This window comes from Carcharhinus amblyrhynchos, chromosome 4 (genome assembly GCF_965287045.1).
Source record: "Carcharhinus amblyrhynchos chromosome 4, sCarAmb.v2.hapA, whole genome shotgun sequence".
Classification (NCBI taxonomy): Eukaryota; Metazoa; Chordata; class Chondrichthyes; order Carcharhiniformes; family Carcharhinidae; genus Carcharhinus; species Carcharhinus amblyrhynchos.
This window is the reverse complement of record NC_137327.1, coordinates 67,247,960-67,262,249: the sequence shown is the minus strand read 5'-3', so window position 1 is coordinate 67,262,249 and position 14,290 is coordinate 67,247,960. Positions and strand designations below refer to the sequence as shown.

At 46.2% G+C, this 14,290-nt stretch overlaps 1 protein-coding gene across 1 annotated transcript in view; it reads left to right on the top strand.

The window, feature by feature from the left end:
* The window catches only part of LOC145342086 (nitric oxide synthase 1-like), a 216,263-nt gene that overhangs the window by 38,211 nt on the left and 163,762 nt on the right, over positions 1-14,290 (top strand). Inside the window, exons 5-6 of the mRNA XM_080187297.1 lie at positions 11,412-11,503; positions 11,723-11,864. Of these exons, the coding sequence (XP_080043423.1) occupies positions 11,412-11,503; positions 11,723-11,864 (234 nt within the window). The remainder of the gene's footprint in view (positions 1-11,411; positions 11,504-11,722; positions 11,865-14,290) is intronic.

Genomic DNA, 14,290 nt, shown 5'->3' with positions numbered 1-14,290 from the left:
TAGATGACTCAGGATATTGAAGCCCTGTTCATAAACAAGAAGGAGGCATTTGACATGCATACGCAACTGGGATCAAATGAATCCCTTGAATTGTACAGAGATTGTCAGAGTAAAGCTAAGAGAAAAATGAGGAGGGCAAAAAGGGGTCATGAGGTTGCTTTGGCAGATAAGGCAAAGGAGAACTGAAAAGCTTCTCCAAATACATAAAGTGTAAAAGAGTAACTGGAAAGAGAGTATGGACTCTTAAAGATTAACAAGGCCATCTATTTGCAAATCCACAAGAGATGAGTGAGACCCTAAATGAATATTTCTCACTGCTTTTACTGTTGAGAAAGGCATGAATGTTAGGGAACTTGAGGAAATAAATAGTGATAAGAACATAAGAAATAGGAGCAGGAGTAGGCCAACCAGCCCCTCGAGCCTGCCCCGCCATTCAATAAGATCATGGCTGATCTGTCTTGGTTCAGCTCCACATTCCCGCCCTCTCCCCATAACCCTTAATCCCCTCTCTTATCAAAAACTTGAGGAGTGTTGTTGGACCATCGTCGTCAATGAGGACCACAACACCATTAGTCATTTTGAGGCTGGATGCGATGTGTCCGAAGATGACTGATCAGACCAATTCAGGCATGGAACGTCCTGGCACATATTGGACAGACTTGTGTAGGCACTGTCGTTGTTGCATTGGTGACTCTGGACTTGCGCAGCTCATGCTTAAGTTGTGCTTCAGCAATGCACCTTTTGCTTTGTGAGCTTGACAGCCCTTGTGGATATGGCAGTGCCAGGTAGGGCAGTTTTGTGCCAGTGTTTCCCAGGTGGTCGTGTCAATGTCAAACGACTTCAGGGAGGCCTTGAGTGTGTCTTTGTAATGTTACTTCTGCCCTCCATGCGAGCGTCTTCCAGCAGAGAGTTCCCAAGAAGGAAGCTGCTTGGATATGCTCTCGTCTGTCATACGGATGACATGACCTCATTGTTTCCAGAGAAGCAGTTGGAGTGGAGACTCAGTGCAGAGAACTTGTAGATAAGAGGGATTTTTACCTTACTTTTTTGGAGGTTTTTTTTCTAAACTGGGACTGTAAAACTGGAAGTGGACCCTAGTGACACCTGGGAAGGTTTTTCTTTCCCCAGTAAATTTGAACGGAGAGGAAACCTGAGACTCTAGACTTCTAGAGTCTCCCCCCTCCCCACCCCCTGCAACCTAAAAAAAAGGCTTGGAGTGAGAGCAGGTAAGCTTTCTTCTTTTTTCACTTATTTCCTCACCCCTTTAGATTAGAGGAATATCAGGCAAGATCCTTCTTTCTTTTCATCTAGAGGGAATGGCAGGAAAGACAGTGCAATGTTCCTGCTGCAGGAAGTTTGAGGTGAGAGATGCCGTTAGTGTCCCTGCTGAATTCACCTATGGGAAGTGCACCCATCTCCAGCTCCTCAAAAACTGCATCAGGGAACTAGAGCTGGAGCTGGATGAATTTCGAATCATTCGGGAGGCAGAAGTGATCATAGATAAAAGCTTCAGGGATTTGGAGACTCTGAAAAATGAAAATAGATGGGTGACAGTGAGAGGGGCTGGGAGGAAGCAGCCACTGCGGGGATCCCCTGTGGTTGTTCCCCTCAGCAACAAGTATTCCACGTTGAGGAGGATGACCTACCAGTGGTAAGCCAGAGTGACCGGACTTCGAGCACTGAGTCCTTCCCTATGTCTCAGAGGGAAGGGAGGAGAACAGGAGAGCAATAGTAATTGGGGACACGATGGTTAGAGGGACAGACGGGAGGTTCTGTGACAGCAAAAGAGACTCACAGATGGTATGCTGCCTCCCAGGTGCAAGAGTCCGTGATGTCTCAGACTGTGTTTTCAAGATCCTTAAGGGGGAGGAGAATCAGTCACAGGTCATGGTGCACATTGATACCAGCGATGTAGGTGGAAGGAGGGATGGGGATTTACAACAGGAATTTAGGGAGCTAGGCTGGAAGCTGAAAGCCAGGACAAAGCATGTTGTCACCTCTGGTTTGTTGCCGGTGCCACGTGTTAGTGAGTTGAGGAACTGGGAGAGAGTGCAGATTAACATGTGACTGCAGGGATGGTGCAGGAGAGAGGGTTTCATTTACTTGGATAATTGGAGCACATTCTGGGGAAGGTGGGACCTGTACAAACAGGACGGTTTGCACCTGAACCAGAGGGGCATTAATATCCTGGGAGGGAAATTTGTTTTGGCTCTTTGGGGGGTTTAAACTAATTTGTCAGGGGGGGTGGGAAAATGAGATGTAGTCCAAAAGCCAGTGTTGAGGGTCATGAGGTACTGAGAAAGGCATCAAGGTCGCAGGAGTGTACAGGCAGACAGGATGGTGGATTGAAGTGTATCTACTTCAATGCCAGGAGCGTCAGGAATAAGGTAGGTGAACTTGGAGCGTGGATTGGTACTTGGGATTATGATGTTGTGACCATTACAGAGACATGGTTAGAGCAGGGACAGGAGTGGCTGTTGGTAGTTCTGGGGTATAGATGTTTCAGTAAGAGTAGGGAAGGCGGTAAAAGAGGTGGAGGAGTAACATTGTTAATCAGAGATAGTTTAATGGCTGCTGAAAGGCATTTCAAGGCCGATCTGCCTACTGAGGTAATATGGGCTGAAGTTAGAAATAGGAAAGGGTCAGTCACGTTGTTAGGAGTTTTCTATAGGCCCCCAAATGGTAATAGAGATGTGGAGGAGGAAATGGCAAAACAGATTATGGATCGGTGTGGAGGTCACAGGGTAGTTATCATGGGTGACTTTAACTTTCCAAATGTTGATTGGAACCTTTATAGGTCGAATAGTTCAGATGGGGCACTTTTTGTACAGTGTGTGCAGGAGAGTTTCCTGACACAATATGTGGACAAGCCAACAAGAGGTGGGGCGACATTGGACTTGGTACTGGGTAATGAACTGGGCCAAGTGTTAGATTTGTTTGTGAGAGAGCATTTTGGAGATAGTGACCACAATTCGGTGTCCTTCATTATTGCAATGGGATAGGGTCAGCACGGTTTCTTGAGGGGTAAGTCCTGCCTCACAAATTTGATTGAATTCTTTGAGGAGGTAACTAAGTGTGTGGATGAAGGTAGAGCAGTTGATGTCAGATACATGGATTTTAGTAAGGCGTTTGATAAGGTTCCCTTTGGTTGTCTCATGAAGAAGATAAGAATGTGTGGGATAGAAGGAAATTTGGCCGATTGGGTGAGGTTTAATTGGCCATGCTAAGAAAATGCCCCTTAGTGTCCAGGGGTATGTAGGTTAGAGGGATTAGTGGGTAAATACATAGGGATATGGGGGGTAGGGCCTGGGTGGGATTATGTTCGGTGCAGACTTGATGGGCTGAAGGGCCTTTTTCTGCACTGTCGGATTCTATGGTTCTATGATTCTAACTGGCTGTATCATAGAGGACAGAGGGTGGTGGTGGAAGGAAAATTTTCAGACTGGAGCCAAGTTACCACAGGGGTCAGTGCTGGGTCCTCTGCTATTTGTGATTTTTATCAATGGAAGAGGGGGCTGAAGGGTGGGTCAGTAAATTTGCTGACGACACCAAGATTGGTGGAATAGTGGATGAGGTGGAGGGCTCTTGCAGGTTGCAAAGAGACATTGATAGGATGCAGAGCGGGCGAAAAGTGGCAGATGAAGTTTAACCCTGATAAATGTGAGGTGATTCATTTTGGTACGACAAACTTGAATGCAGATTACAGGGTCAATGGCAGGGTTCTAAAGAATGTGGAGAAACAGAGAGATCTTGGGGCTCATATTAACAGATCTCTAAAGGCTGCCACTCAAGTGGATAGACCCATAAAGAAGGCTTATAGTATGTTAGCGTTTATTAGCAGGGGGTTTGGGTTTAAGAGCCGTGGGATTATGCTGCTACTATACCGGACATTGGTGAGACCACATTTGGAATATTTTGTTCAGTTCTGGTCACCTTACTATAAGAAGGATGTGGAAGCATTGGAGAGATTGCAGAGGAGATTTACCAGGATGCTGCCTGGTTTGGAGGGTAGGTCTTATGAGGAAAGGTTGAGGGAAGTAGGGCTTTTCTCTTTGGAGCAGAGGAGGATGAGAGGCGACTTAATAGAGGTTTATAAGATGATGAGGGGGATAGATAGAGTGGACGTGCAGAGACTATTTCCTCGGGTAGATGTAGCTGTTACTGGGGGGCATAACTGTAAGGTTCATGGTGGGAGATATAGGAGGGATGTCTGAGGTAGATTCTTTACTCAGAGAGTGGTTGGGGTGTGGAATAGACTGCCTGCTGTGATAGTGTAGTTGGACACTTTAGGAACTTTCACCCGGTTATTGGATCGGCTCATGGAGCACTCCAGAACTGTAGAGAGGAGATAGCTTGATCTTGGGATTGGACATAGCTCAGCACAACATTGAGGGCCGAAGGGCCTGTACTGTGCTGTCATGTTCTATGTTCTATGACCTGCCCACCGAGTCTGCGCTCTCACCAGCAGTGTGTGGACTGATGGTAGACTTGCTCTAGGGAGAACTTCAGTGTCTGGTACTTTGTCTTGCTGTCTGATGCATAATACTCTGCAAAGACAAATCATGTGGATGATTGAGCTGTCTTTCATGCCTTCGATACACAGTCCACGTTTCACAGGCAAACAGGACAGTAGTGAGTACCATGACGCCGTAGACCTTCAGTTTTGTCGCTGGGCTGATTCCTCGACATTCCCATACAGTAGAGCGCAGTCTACCGAAACCGGAACTTGCCTTTGCTATTCTGCAATTAATTTCTGTATCAATAGTCACTGCTTGAGAGAGGATACTGCCAAGATAAGTGAACTGGTCCACTAGTTTCTGACCTTTGATTGTGATTATGGGTTCTATGTACGGAGCAGGCTGGTGCATGACTTTGGTTTTTTTAATGTTGATGGTGAGTCCAAAGTTGTCACAAGCCATGGGAAATCTGTCCATACTGACTTGCATCTCTGGCTGTGAGCCAGTATACAGAGTGCAGTCATTGGCAAAGAGGAAGTCTTTCAGAACAGTCTCCTTCACTTTGGCAATAGCTTGAAGTTTCATCAGGTTGAAGAGCTTCCCATCCACTCTGTACTTGAGGCTGATTCCAGCAACACTGTCCTGGAAGGCATCATTCATCATGGCAGTAAACATCATGCTGAACAGTGTGGGTGCGAGCACACAGCCCTGTTTGATGCCATTGGTGACTGGGAAAGCCTCAGAGGATTCTCCTCTACCCAGTACTCTGGCCATCATGCCATCATGGAACTGGCATACCATCTGAATGAATTTGGGAGGGCAGCCAAACTTTAACGTGATCCTCCACAGGGCTTGCCGACTTATAGTGTTGAAGGCTTTCGCGAGGTCAACAAAGGTTGTGTAGAGCTTATGATTCTGCTCCTGACAATTCTCCTGAAGTTGGTGCGCAGCAAAAATCATGTCAGTAGTCCCACAACCTTTGCGGAAGCCACACTGACTCTGGAAGCGGGCCCAACTCCAGATGGGTGACCAGACAATTTAGCAGCACTCTTGCGAGGGTTTTTCCTGTTATGGAGAGCAGCGAGATCCCTGGGTTGTTATCACATACTTTCCAATTGCCCTTCCTCTTGTAGAGGTGCACGATGGAAGCACCTTTAAGTTCCTGAGGAATGGATCCTTGCTTCCAAAAGGACTGGAACACCTCGGTGAGCTTCTCGATAAGTACAGGACCAGCAGCTTTGGAGATTTCTGCGGGTGTGGCATCTGCCTCTGGGGCTTTGCCACTGGATAGCTGGCTGACAGGTTTTGTGACTTCGGCTACTACCGGTGGGTCATCAACGGCGCTGTTGATATCGACCTGGGGAATCCTGTCTATTACCTCATCATTAATAGATGATGGTCAGTTGAGGACGGCTCCAAAGTGGTCAGCCCATCTCTGCAGGATCTGACCCCTCTCTGTAATGAGAGTTGTACCATCTGTACTCACGAAGGGGTAACTCCCAAGAGATTGAGGTCCGTAGAGAGTGTTGAGGGCTTCATAGAACCATTTCAAGTCATTTCTGTCAGCGTATCCCTGTATTTCATCAGCTTGGTGCTCAGCCAGGCATCCTGCATTTTATGCAGTTTATTCTGGACTGTCCTGAGAAAACTGGAAGCTGATGATGGATCATTCTGACAGACACAATGAACACAGTAAAAAGTCTGACAACACCAGGTTCACAATGAAGATGGTGCTTTTCAACAAGTAGAGCCTGTATCACCTCATCATTCTCATCAAACCAATCATGCTGCTGGCAGGTAGAGGGCCTGAGCATCTTCAGTGCAGATGTATCGACAGCATCCCTGGAGCATTCCCAGTGTCCTCAGTGCTGCCTGTGAGGTGTAGGTCAGCAAGCTTGATTTCTAAGTCTTCAGCCAGTGCTGAAGACTTAGAAATCAAGACTTAGCTTGGTTGCATTGATTCCTTTCATAACCTTGATTCCTTGTGATCACCTCTTGGGTCTGATGCGGAGCCTCATTTTGGAGACAATGAGCCTGTGATCTGTCCAGCAGTCAGCACCACACATGGCCTTGGTCACTCTGACATCCTGCCTGTCTTTTCTCCTGACAATGACATAGTCGATAAGATGCCAATGCATCTTAGAGCGGGGTGCATCCAGGAGGTCTTGTTACAGGTAGGCAGATAGAAGGTTGTGTTGGTGATGAGGAGGTTGTGTGCTGCGCAAGTCTTTGTTAAGAGTAGGCTGTTACTGTTACACTTACCCACTCCATGCCTCCCAATGACTCCCTGCAGATTAAGAGTCACACCCTACCCTTGCACAGAAATCGCCAAGCAAGATCAGCTTGTCGTTACTGCTCACTGCTGGTAGTAGGGCATCTAGCTCTTCGTAGAACTTGTCTTTCATCTCATCCAGGTTGTTTATTGTGGGGGCATAGGCGCTAATCAGGGTGGCTTGACTTCTGTACTGTAGCGGAAGCTGTAATGTCATAAGCAGGTCGTTCACACTTTTGGGTAGACTAGCAAGTTTCCGAACAAGGTGACTTCTGATGGCGAATCCAACTCCAGCATCACGACGCTCATCGCTACCGCGACTGCTCCAGAAAAAAGTGTATCCGCCTCCAGTTTCAGTCAACTGATCTACGTTGGCAAGACAAGTTTCACTCAGGGCTGCAATGTCAATGTTGTATCTTGCAAGGTCTCTGGCAACTAAGGCTGTTCTTCTCTCTGGTGTGTCTGCTGTAGGGTTGTCCAAAAGCATGTGCACGTTCCAAGTGCCATTGATGAGCAGTGTCACCTTGTGTTTTATTTTGTTTGTTCGACAGCAAGATGGGATCTCCACCAGCCGTGGTAAACTGGCCAGGGTGTAGTGAAGCAAGCAATGTTTAGGAAACCTTTTCTAGCCCCTTCCTCATTCTGTGGAGGTGAGCATGCGTTCCTGCAGAGGACTGCTCAGTCTAGCCCCTTCATTATCTTATATCTCTCCCCTCAGCCTTCTAAACTCCAATGAGTACAGGCCCAGTCTACTCAATCTGTCCTCATAAGCTAACCCCCTCATCTCCGGAATCAACCTGGTGAACCTTCTCTGCACCCCCTCCAAAGCTAATATATACTTTCTTAAATAAGGGGACCAAAATTGCACACAGTACTCTAGGTGCGGCCTCACCAGTACTTTGTACAATTGCAACAAAGACCTCCCTGCTTTTATACTCCTATCATCTTCGTCACTTCCTCGAAACATTCAATCAAGTTAGTGAGGCACAACCTTTTCTTTACAAAACAATGCTGTTCTGTTACTAATAAATCCATTTGTTTCCAAATGTGAGTAAATTCTGTCCCTAAGAATCTTTTCCAATAGTTTCCCTGCCACTGACGTAAGGCTCATTGGCCTATAATTTCCTGGATTATCCCTGCTGCCCTTCTTAAACAATGGAACAACATTGGCTATCCTCTGGAACTTCACCTGTAGCCAATGAGGATACATCATAGTTACCTTTACTGATATTCAGGACGCTGGTCTCAGAATCAAATACTCATTATCCACCTTGACAAAGAATTCTATCATATTATGGTCACTCGTCCCCAAGGACTCTCTCACAACTAGATTGCGAACTGATCCTTTCTCATTGCTCATTACCCTGTCCAAATTGAACTGTTCCCTTGTTGGTTCTTCAACATATTGGTTCAGAAAACCATCCTGTATACACTCCAGAAATTCCTCCTCTATTGTACTGTGACTAATTTGATATTCCCAATCAATATGCAGATTAAAGTCGCCCATAATCACAGATGTTCCTTTGACACAGGCTTCTCTGATTTCCTTATAATACTGTTTTCAACATTACCATTACAGTTTGGTGGTCTGTATACCACCCTCACAAATGTTTTTGCCACTTTTTGTTTCTAACTTTGACCCATAGAGATTCCACATCATCATTGATCATAGAATCCTATACCGAATCTGCCATTCGGCCGAACAAGTCTGCATCTACCACAATCCTACCCAGGCCCTATCCCCATTCATTTATCCGAGCTAGTCCCCCTGACAATAAGGGGCAATTTCGCATGGCCAGTCCACCTAACCTGGACATTTTTGGACTGTGGGAGGAAGCCACGCAAACACAGGGAGAACGTGCAAACTCCACACAGACAGAGACCCAAGCTGGGAATCAAACATGGCGCTGTGAGGCAGCAGTGCTAACCAGAGTGCCACTGTACCGCCCTAAAGGGAAATAAAGAAAGGAAACTGACATAGAATCAAGTATTCCTACAGTGAAGAAGGAGGCCATTGGGCCCATTAAGCCTGCCCCAACAATAATCCCACCCAGCCCCATCCCCATAACCCCTGCTATTCCCCAGACACTTGAAGGGTAATATAGCATGGCTAATCCACCTAGCCTGGACATCTTTTGACTGTGGGAGAAAACCAGAGCACCCAGTGGAAACCCACGTAGACGCAGGAAGGTCATGCAAATTCCACAGTGACCGAGGCTGGAATTGAACCTGAGTCCTTGGCGCTATGAGGCAGCAGTGCTATGTGGTGCTGTGCCACCATGCCACACATATGCCACAGATATCTTTCAATATTGTATCAACATCTTTAATCAGCAATGCAACTCCACCCCATTTTCCCCTCTATCTGTCTTTCCTAAACATTGAATAGCGCTCAATGAAGAGGTCCCAGTACTGAGCTCTGTGGCACACCACTGGTGACAGACCTCCAGCTAGAAAAGGACCCTTCCACTACTACTTTCTGTCTCCTGTTGCCTAGCCAGTTTTCAATCCATCTAGATACCTGTCCCTGTATCCCATGTGCCTTAACCTTTTCTACCAGCCTACCATGAGGGACTTTGTCAAACACCTTACTGAAATCCATATAGATGACATCAACGGCTCGTCCATCGTCAACCGTTTTTGTCACCTCCTCAAAAAATTCTACCAGATTCGTAAGGCAAGACCTCCCCTGAGCAAAGCCATGCTGCGTATCCCTAATCAGATCGCAACACTCCAAATGCGTATACATCCTATCCCTCAGAATTTTTTCCAACAACTTTCTTACCACCGATGTCAAACTCACTGGCCTATAATTAACAGGGTTATCCCTACTACCCTTTTTAAACAGCAGTACCACATTAGTTATCCTCCAGTCCTCTGGGACTTCACCTGTGTCCAAAGAAGAGACAAAGATTTGCCAGCAATTTCATCTTTCACCTCCCTAAGCAGCCTGGGATAAATGCCATCAGGCCCCGGAGCTTTATCAGTTTTTATGCTACCTAAAAACCCTAACACTTCCTCCCTCGTAATGGATATTTCCTTCAACTGGTCTACAGCTCCCTCCAAGACATTACAAGACACCAAGACCCTCTCCTTTGCGAATACCAACACAAAGTATTCATTCAGGATCTCCCCCATTCCCTCAGACTCAATGCATAGTTCCCTTCCTTTGTCCCTAAGAGGACCTATTTTCCCTCTAACCACCCTCTTGTTTCTAATATAAGAGTAAAATGCCTTTGGATTGTCCTTAATCCAATCAGCCTTAGCAATTTCATGCCCCCTTTTCGCCCTTCTAACTCCCCTTTTGAGCTCCCTCCTGCTTTCTCTATATTCCTCCAGCGCTCTCTCCGTTCCCAGTTGCTTAGACCTAACATATGCCTCTCTCTTCTTCCTGACCAAGTCCTCAATATCCCCTGTAATCCACGGCTCTCAAATCCTGCCTTTCCCATCCTTCCTCTTTACCGGCACATGTCTTTCCTGCAACATTTTCAGTTTGCCCTTGAAAGCCTCCCACTTGCCAACCGTGAACTTACCCGCTAACAACCTCTCCCAATCAGTATCCTTCAGCTCCTTCCTAATCCGGCTGTAGCTCGCCTTCCCCCAGTTCAGCACCCTCCCCTTCAGACAGCACTCATCCTTTTCCATTTTTATCCTAAAGTAGACAGACTTGTGGTCACTGTTAGCCACATGTTCGCCTACTGCAACCTCAACCACCTCACCCAGTTCATTACCCAAAACTAAATCCAGTATAGCCCCCTCCCTAGACGGGCTGGTTACGTACTGCTCCAAGGACCCTTCCAGCACACATTTTACAAATTCCTCCCCATCCGAACCCCCAGCTCTAGGCACCTTCCAATCCACTCCAGGAAGATTAAAGTCACCCACTACAACCATCCTATTCTTTCTGCACCTATCTAAAATGCCTTCTTCCACTGCCCTTGGGCTGTTGGGTGGCCTATAGTACACCCCGGCATAGTGATCGCTCCATTCCTATTCCTCAACTCCACCCACAGTGACTCAATCCCTATCTCCTCCATATTGTCCTCCCTCTGCACTGCTGTGATGTGCTCCTTTACTAACAACGCCACCCCACCACCTCTCTTCAACCCTCCTCTGTCATACCTAAAACAATTACACCCAGGAATATTCAGCTGCCAGTCCTGCCCTTCCTTTAACCACGTCTCCGTCACTGCCACCACATCTAAATTCCTCACAAACATCAAGGCCCTAAGCTCATCCGTTTTACCTGTTACACTCCTCGCATTAAAACAGACGCAGTCCAACCCACCAGGCCCACTCGGATCCTCCTTTCCCCTGATAATTTTCCTTTCAACCAAACCTACCCTGTCACCCAACTCGCTCCCAATCCCAGACTTTTGAATGACCTACCATATATTAAGCTGATCTTTTCCCTCACCCTATCAATTAGTGCAACACTATTTTCTGCACCCTCTCCTTTAACTATGTACTCTATGAACGGTATGTTTTGTCTGTGTAGCTCTCAAGAAACAATTTTCACTGTATCCCAATACATGAAACAGTAGTATATCAGATCAAAATCAAAAAGCTCCCTGCCTCTCCTCTCTAACTCTATCTCTCCCCCTGTCCACTCCCACCATTTACCCTTCACTTAGATTTATTCATATGCTGGATTATTCTCAATTATTATTCTGTGCCAACAGCTGTTTGATGCTCGAGACTGCAAAACAGTGGAAGAGATGTTCACCTACATCTGCAATCACATAAAGTATTCAACCAACAAGGGAAATATCAGGTAACAGTTTCCTTCACTTTATATCCAGTATCAGCACAGAACACTCACAAGACAGGTATGGTACAGATTTCCCTCTACATTAACCTGGCAGAATAACCCTCCTCACTTTATACCCAATGTCATTATTGAGCACTCACAGGTCAGAAAGAATATAGAACTCTCTACATGCTCACTTTGCTATTTGTTGGTGTTTCCTATATTTAACTCTCTCTCTTGTAGATCTGCCATCACAATCTTCCCTCACAGGTCAGACGGGAACAAAGACTTTCGTGTGTGGAATAGTCAATTCATTCGCTATGCAGGGTTTGTTCTGGAAGATGGATCAATCCTGGGAGATGGTGCGAATGTTGAGTTCACTGAGGTATTAGTCTTTGCCTTTTGCAAAAATTAAAATGCTGTCCTTTGAAACATACCATGTGCCTCTGGGATTGGTGCTGGGTCCATTGTTATTTGTCATTTATGTTAATGATTTGGATGAGAATTTAGGAGGCATGGTCAGTAAGTTTGCAGATGACACCAAGATTGGTGGCATAGTGGATAGTGAAGAAGGTCATCTGGGATTGCAACAGGATCTTGATCAATTGAGCAAGTGGGCTGACGAATGACAGATGGAATTTACAGAGGGTAGTGAGTCTCTTGAACAAACTGCCAGAGGTAGTAGTCGAGGCAGGTACAATTTTGTATTTTAAAAAGCGTTTAGACAGTCACATGGGTAAGATGGGTATAGACGGATATGGGCCAAATGCAGGCAATTGGGACTAGCTTCGTAGTTAAAAAAAGGGCAACAGGGACAAGTTAGGCTGAAGGGCCTGTTTCCCTGCTGTAAACTTGTATGACTCTATGACTTCAGATATGATCAGAATGATGAGTTCCAGTTCAGCCTGAGAGAAGCAGAATGAGATATAAACTTATATCTAACCATTTTATGATCCTATGATCCAGGTCTGATGGCAGCTTTTCGTCAAGATCAACTCACCTATTGCCAGTCCCCTACCTTTACTTCAGATTATCCAATCTCCTTTAAACAGCCACAATTCAACCTACCTTCTTCACTCTCAGGCAATACACTCTCAGTTCCAAGCATTCAATGTGTAAAGACCTTTCTCCCCATGTTGACTACTTCTTTTGTCAGTTAGCTTAAAACTCTTCCCTCTGGTTCTCAATTCTTCATCAGAGGGAATAGTTTCTCCCCATTTATCCTGTTCAAACCCTCAGGATTTTGAATACCTCTATCAAACCTCCCTTGAACTTCCTCTTCTCCAATGAAAAATTCCAATCTATCTTCATAACTGAAGTTCGGCATCCCTGGAAACATTATATTGAAACTTTCTGCATTCTAAAACATGGCAGTCCTCAATTTCTATGCCACTGGGTTCTTTCAAGCATGATGTGGGTATGCCGGCGTTGGACTGGCGTAAACACAGTAAAAAGTCTGACAACACCAGGTTTTAGTCCAACCGATTTATTTGATAATAGACTCACAAGCTTTCGAGGTTTCCCTCTTCGTCAGGTGAATGGAGAGTTCTGGCCTCAGACAGAGCATATAAAGCACAGACAGTTTAGAGATTACTGATCAGTAATCAGTAATCAATAATTGATCAGGAATCAATTACAATCAGTAATCTCTAAACTGTCTGTGCTTTATATGCTCTGTCTGAGGCCAGAACTCTCCATTCACCTGACGAAGAGGGAAACCTCGAAAGCTTGTGAGTATTATCAAATAAATCGGTTGGACTAAAACCTGGTGTTGTCAGACTTTTTACTGTTCTTTCAAGCATCCAGCAGGGACATCTGTGGCATCTTGCAGGCCTCAATACACAAGTGCATCTGCCAGGTCATGGATGTGCTGTTCACCTAGGCTGGCAATTACACCCACTCAATGTGGGCTAAGCCTGACAAGAAGCCCGGGCTGTAGGCTTCACTGCCATCGCTGCATGCCCCGTGTGCAGGGGCTGTAGATGGCACATACATCGCCCTGTGGTCCCTTCATATTCAGGAACTGCGGTTCGTTAATAGGAAATAGTGTCACTCCCTGAACTTGCAGATTATCTGTGATCACAGAATGGACATCATGCATGTTTGCACACCACTTGAGGAGGGTGCATGACAACTACATCCTCCGAAGTTTGGATATCCCTGCGCTGTTTAAGAACTAGTTCAGGCTATTAGGATTGACAATGGATAACTGCTGAGGCCTGATGAAGTCTGTGCTGATGCCAGAGACTGAGATAGAGGCCTGATACAATGAGGACCACGCTGCCATCCAGTGCATCGTCGAACAATGCATTGGGCTCTTGAAGATGTGGTTCTGCTGCCTCGACCGCTCTGGAGTGCTCTCCAGTACAGCCCCCTGATGGTCTCCTGTATCATTGTGGTCTGCTGTGTGCTCCACGATGATACAGGAGCAGTGGAGAGGAGAAGGAGCAAGCGTGAGAAGGTGAGGAGTGATACTAGGAGGATGTCGAAGAGGAGGCGGAGGACTGGATCCGATGGTTGCTGGGGAATACTAGGGCAGACCGCTCATCACGATTGGCCGAGAGGCCAATATCACACATGTTCTGCGCCTCTATGAGTGCAGGTGGGGTATGATCATCCCTGTGGAGGGAGAATCACAAATTAGTCAGATCTGTGGAATTCAATAACATTTAATAGTGAATTTCAAATTGCCAATTAACAAAACCTTAACTAGTGCTGCCTGTCATGTACCCTCTTGGTGATCCTATATCTAGGCCCTGTGGCCTATGATACCCTTGGTGGGCATCCCCTAGGAGGCCGAGACCTGGAGGG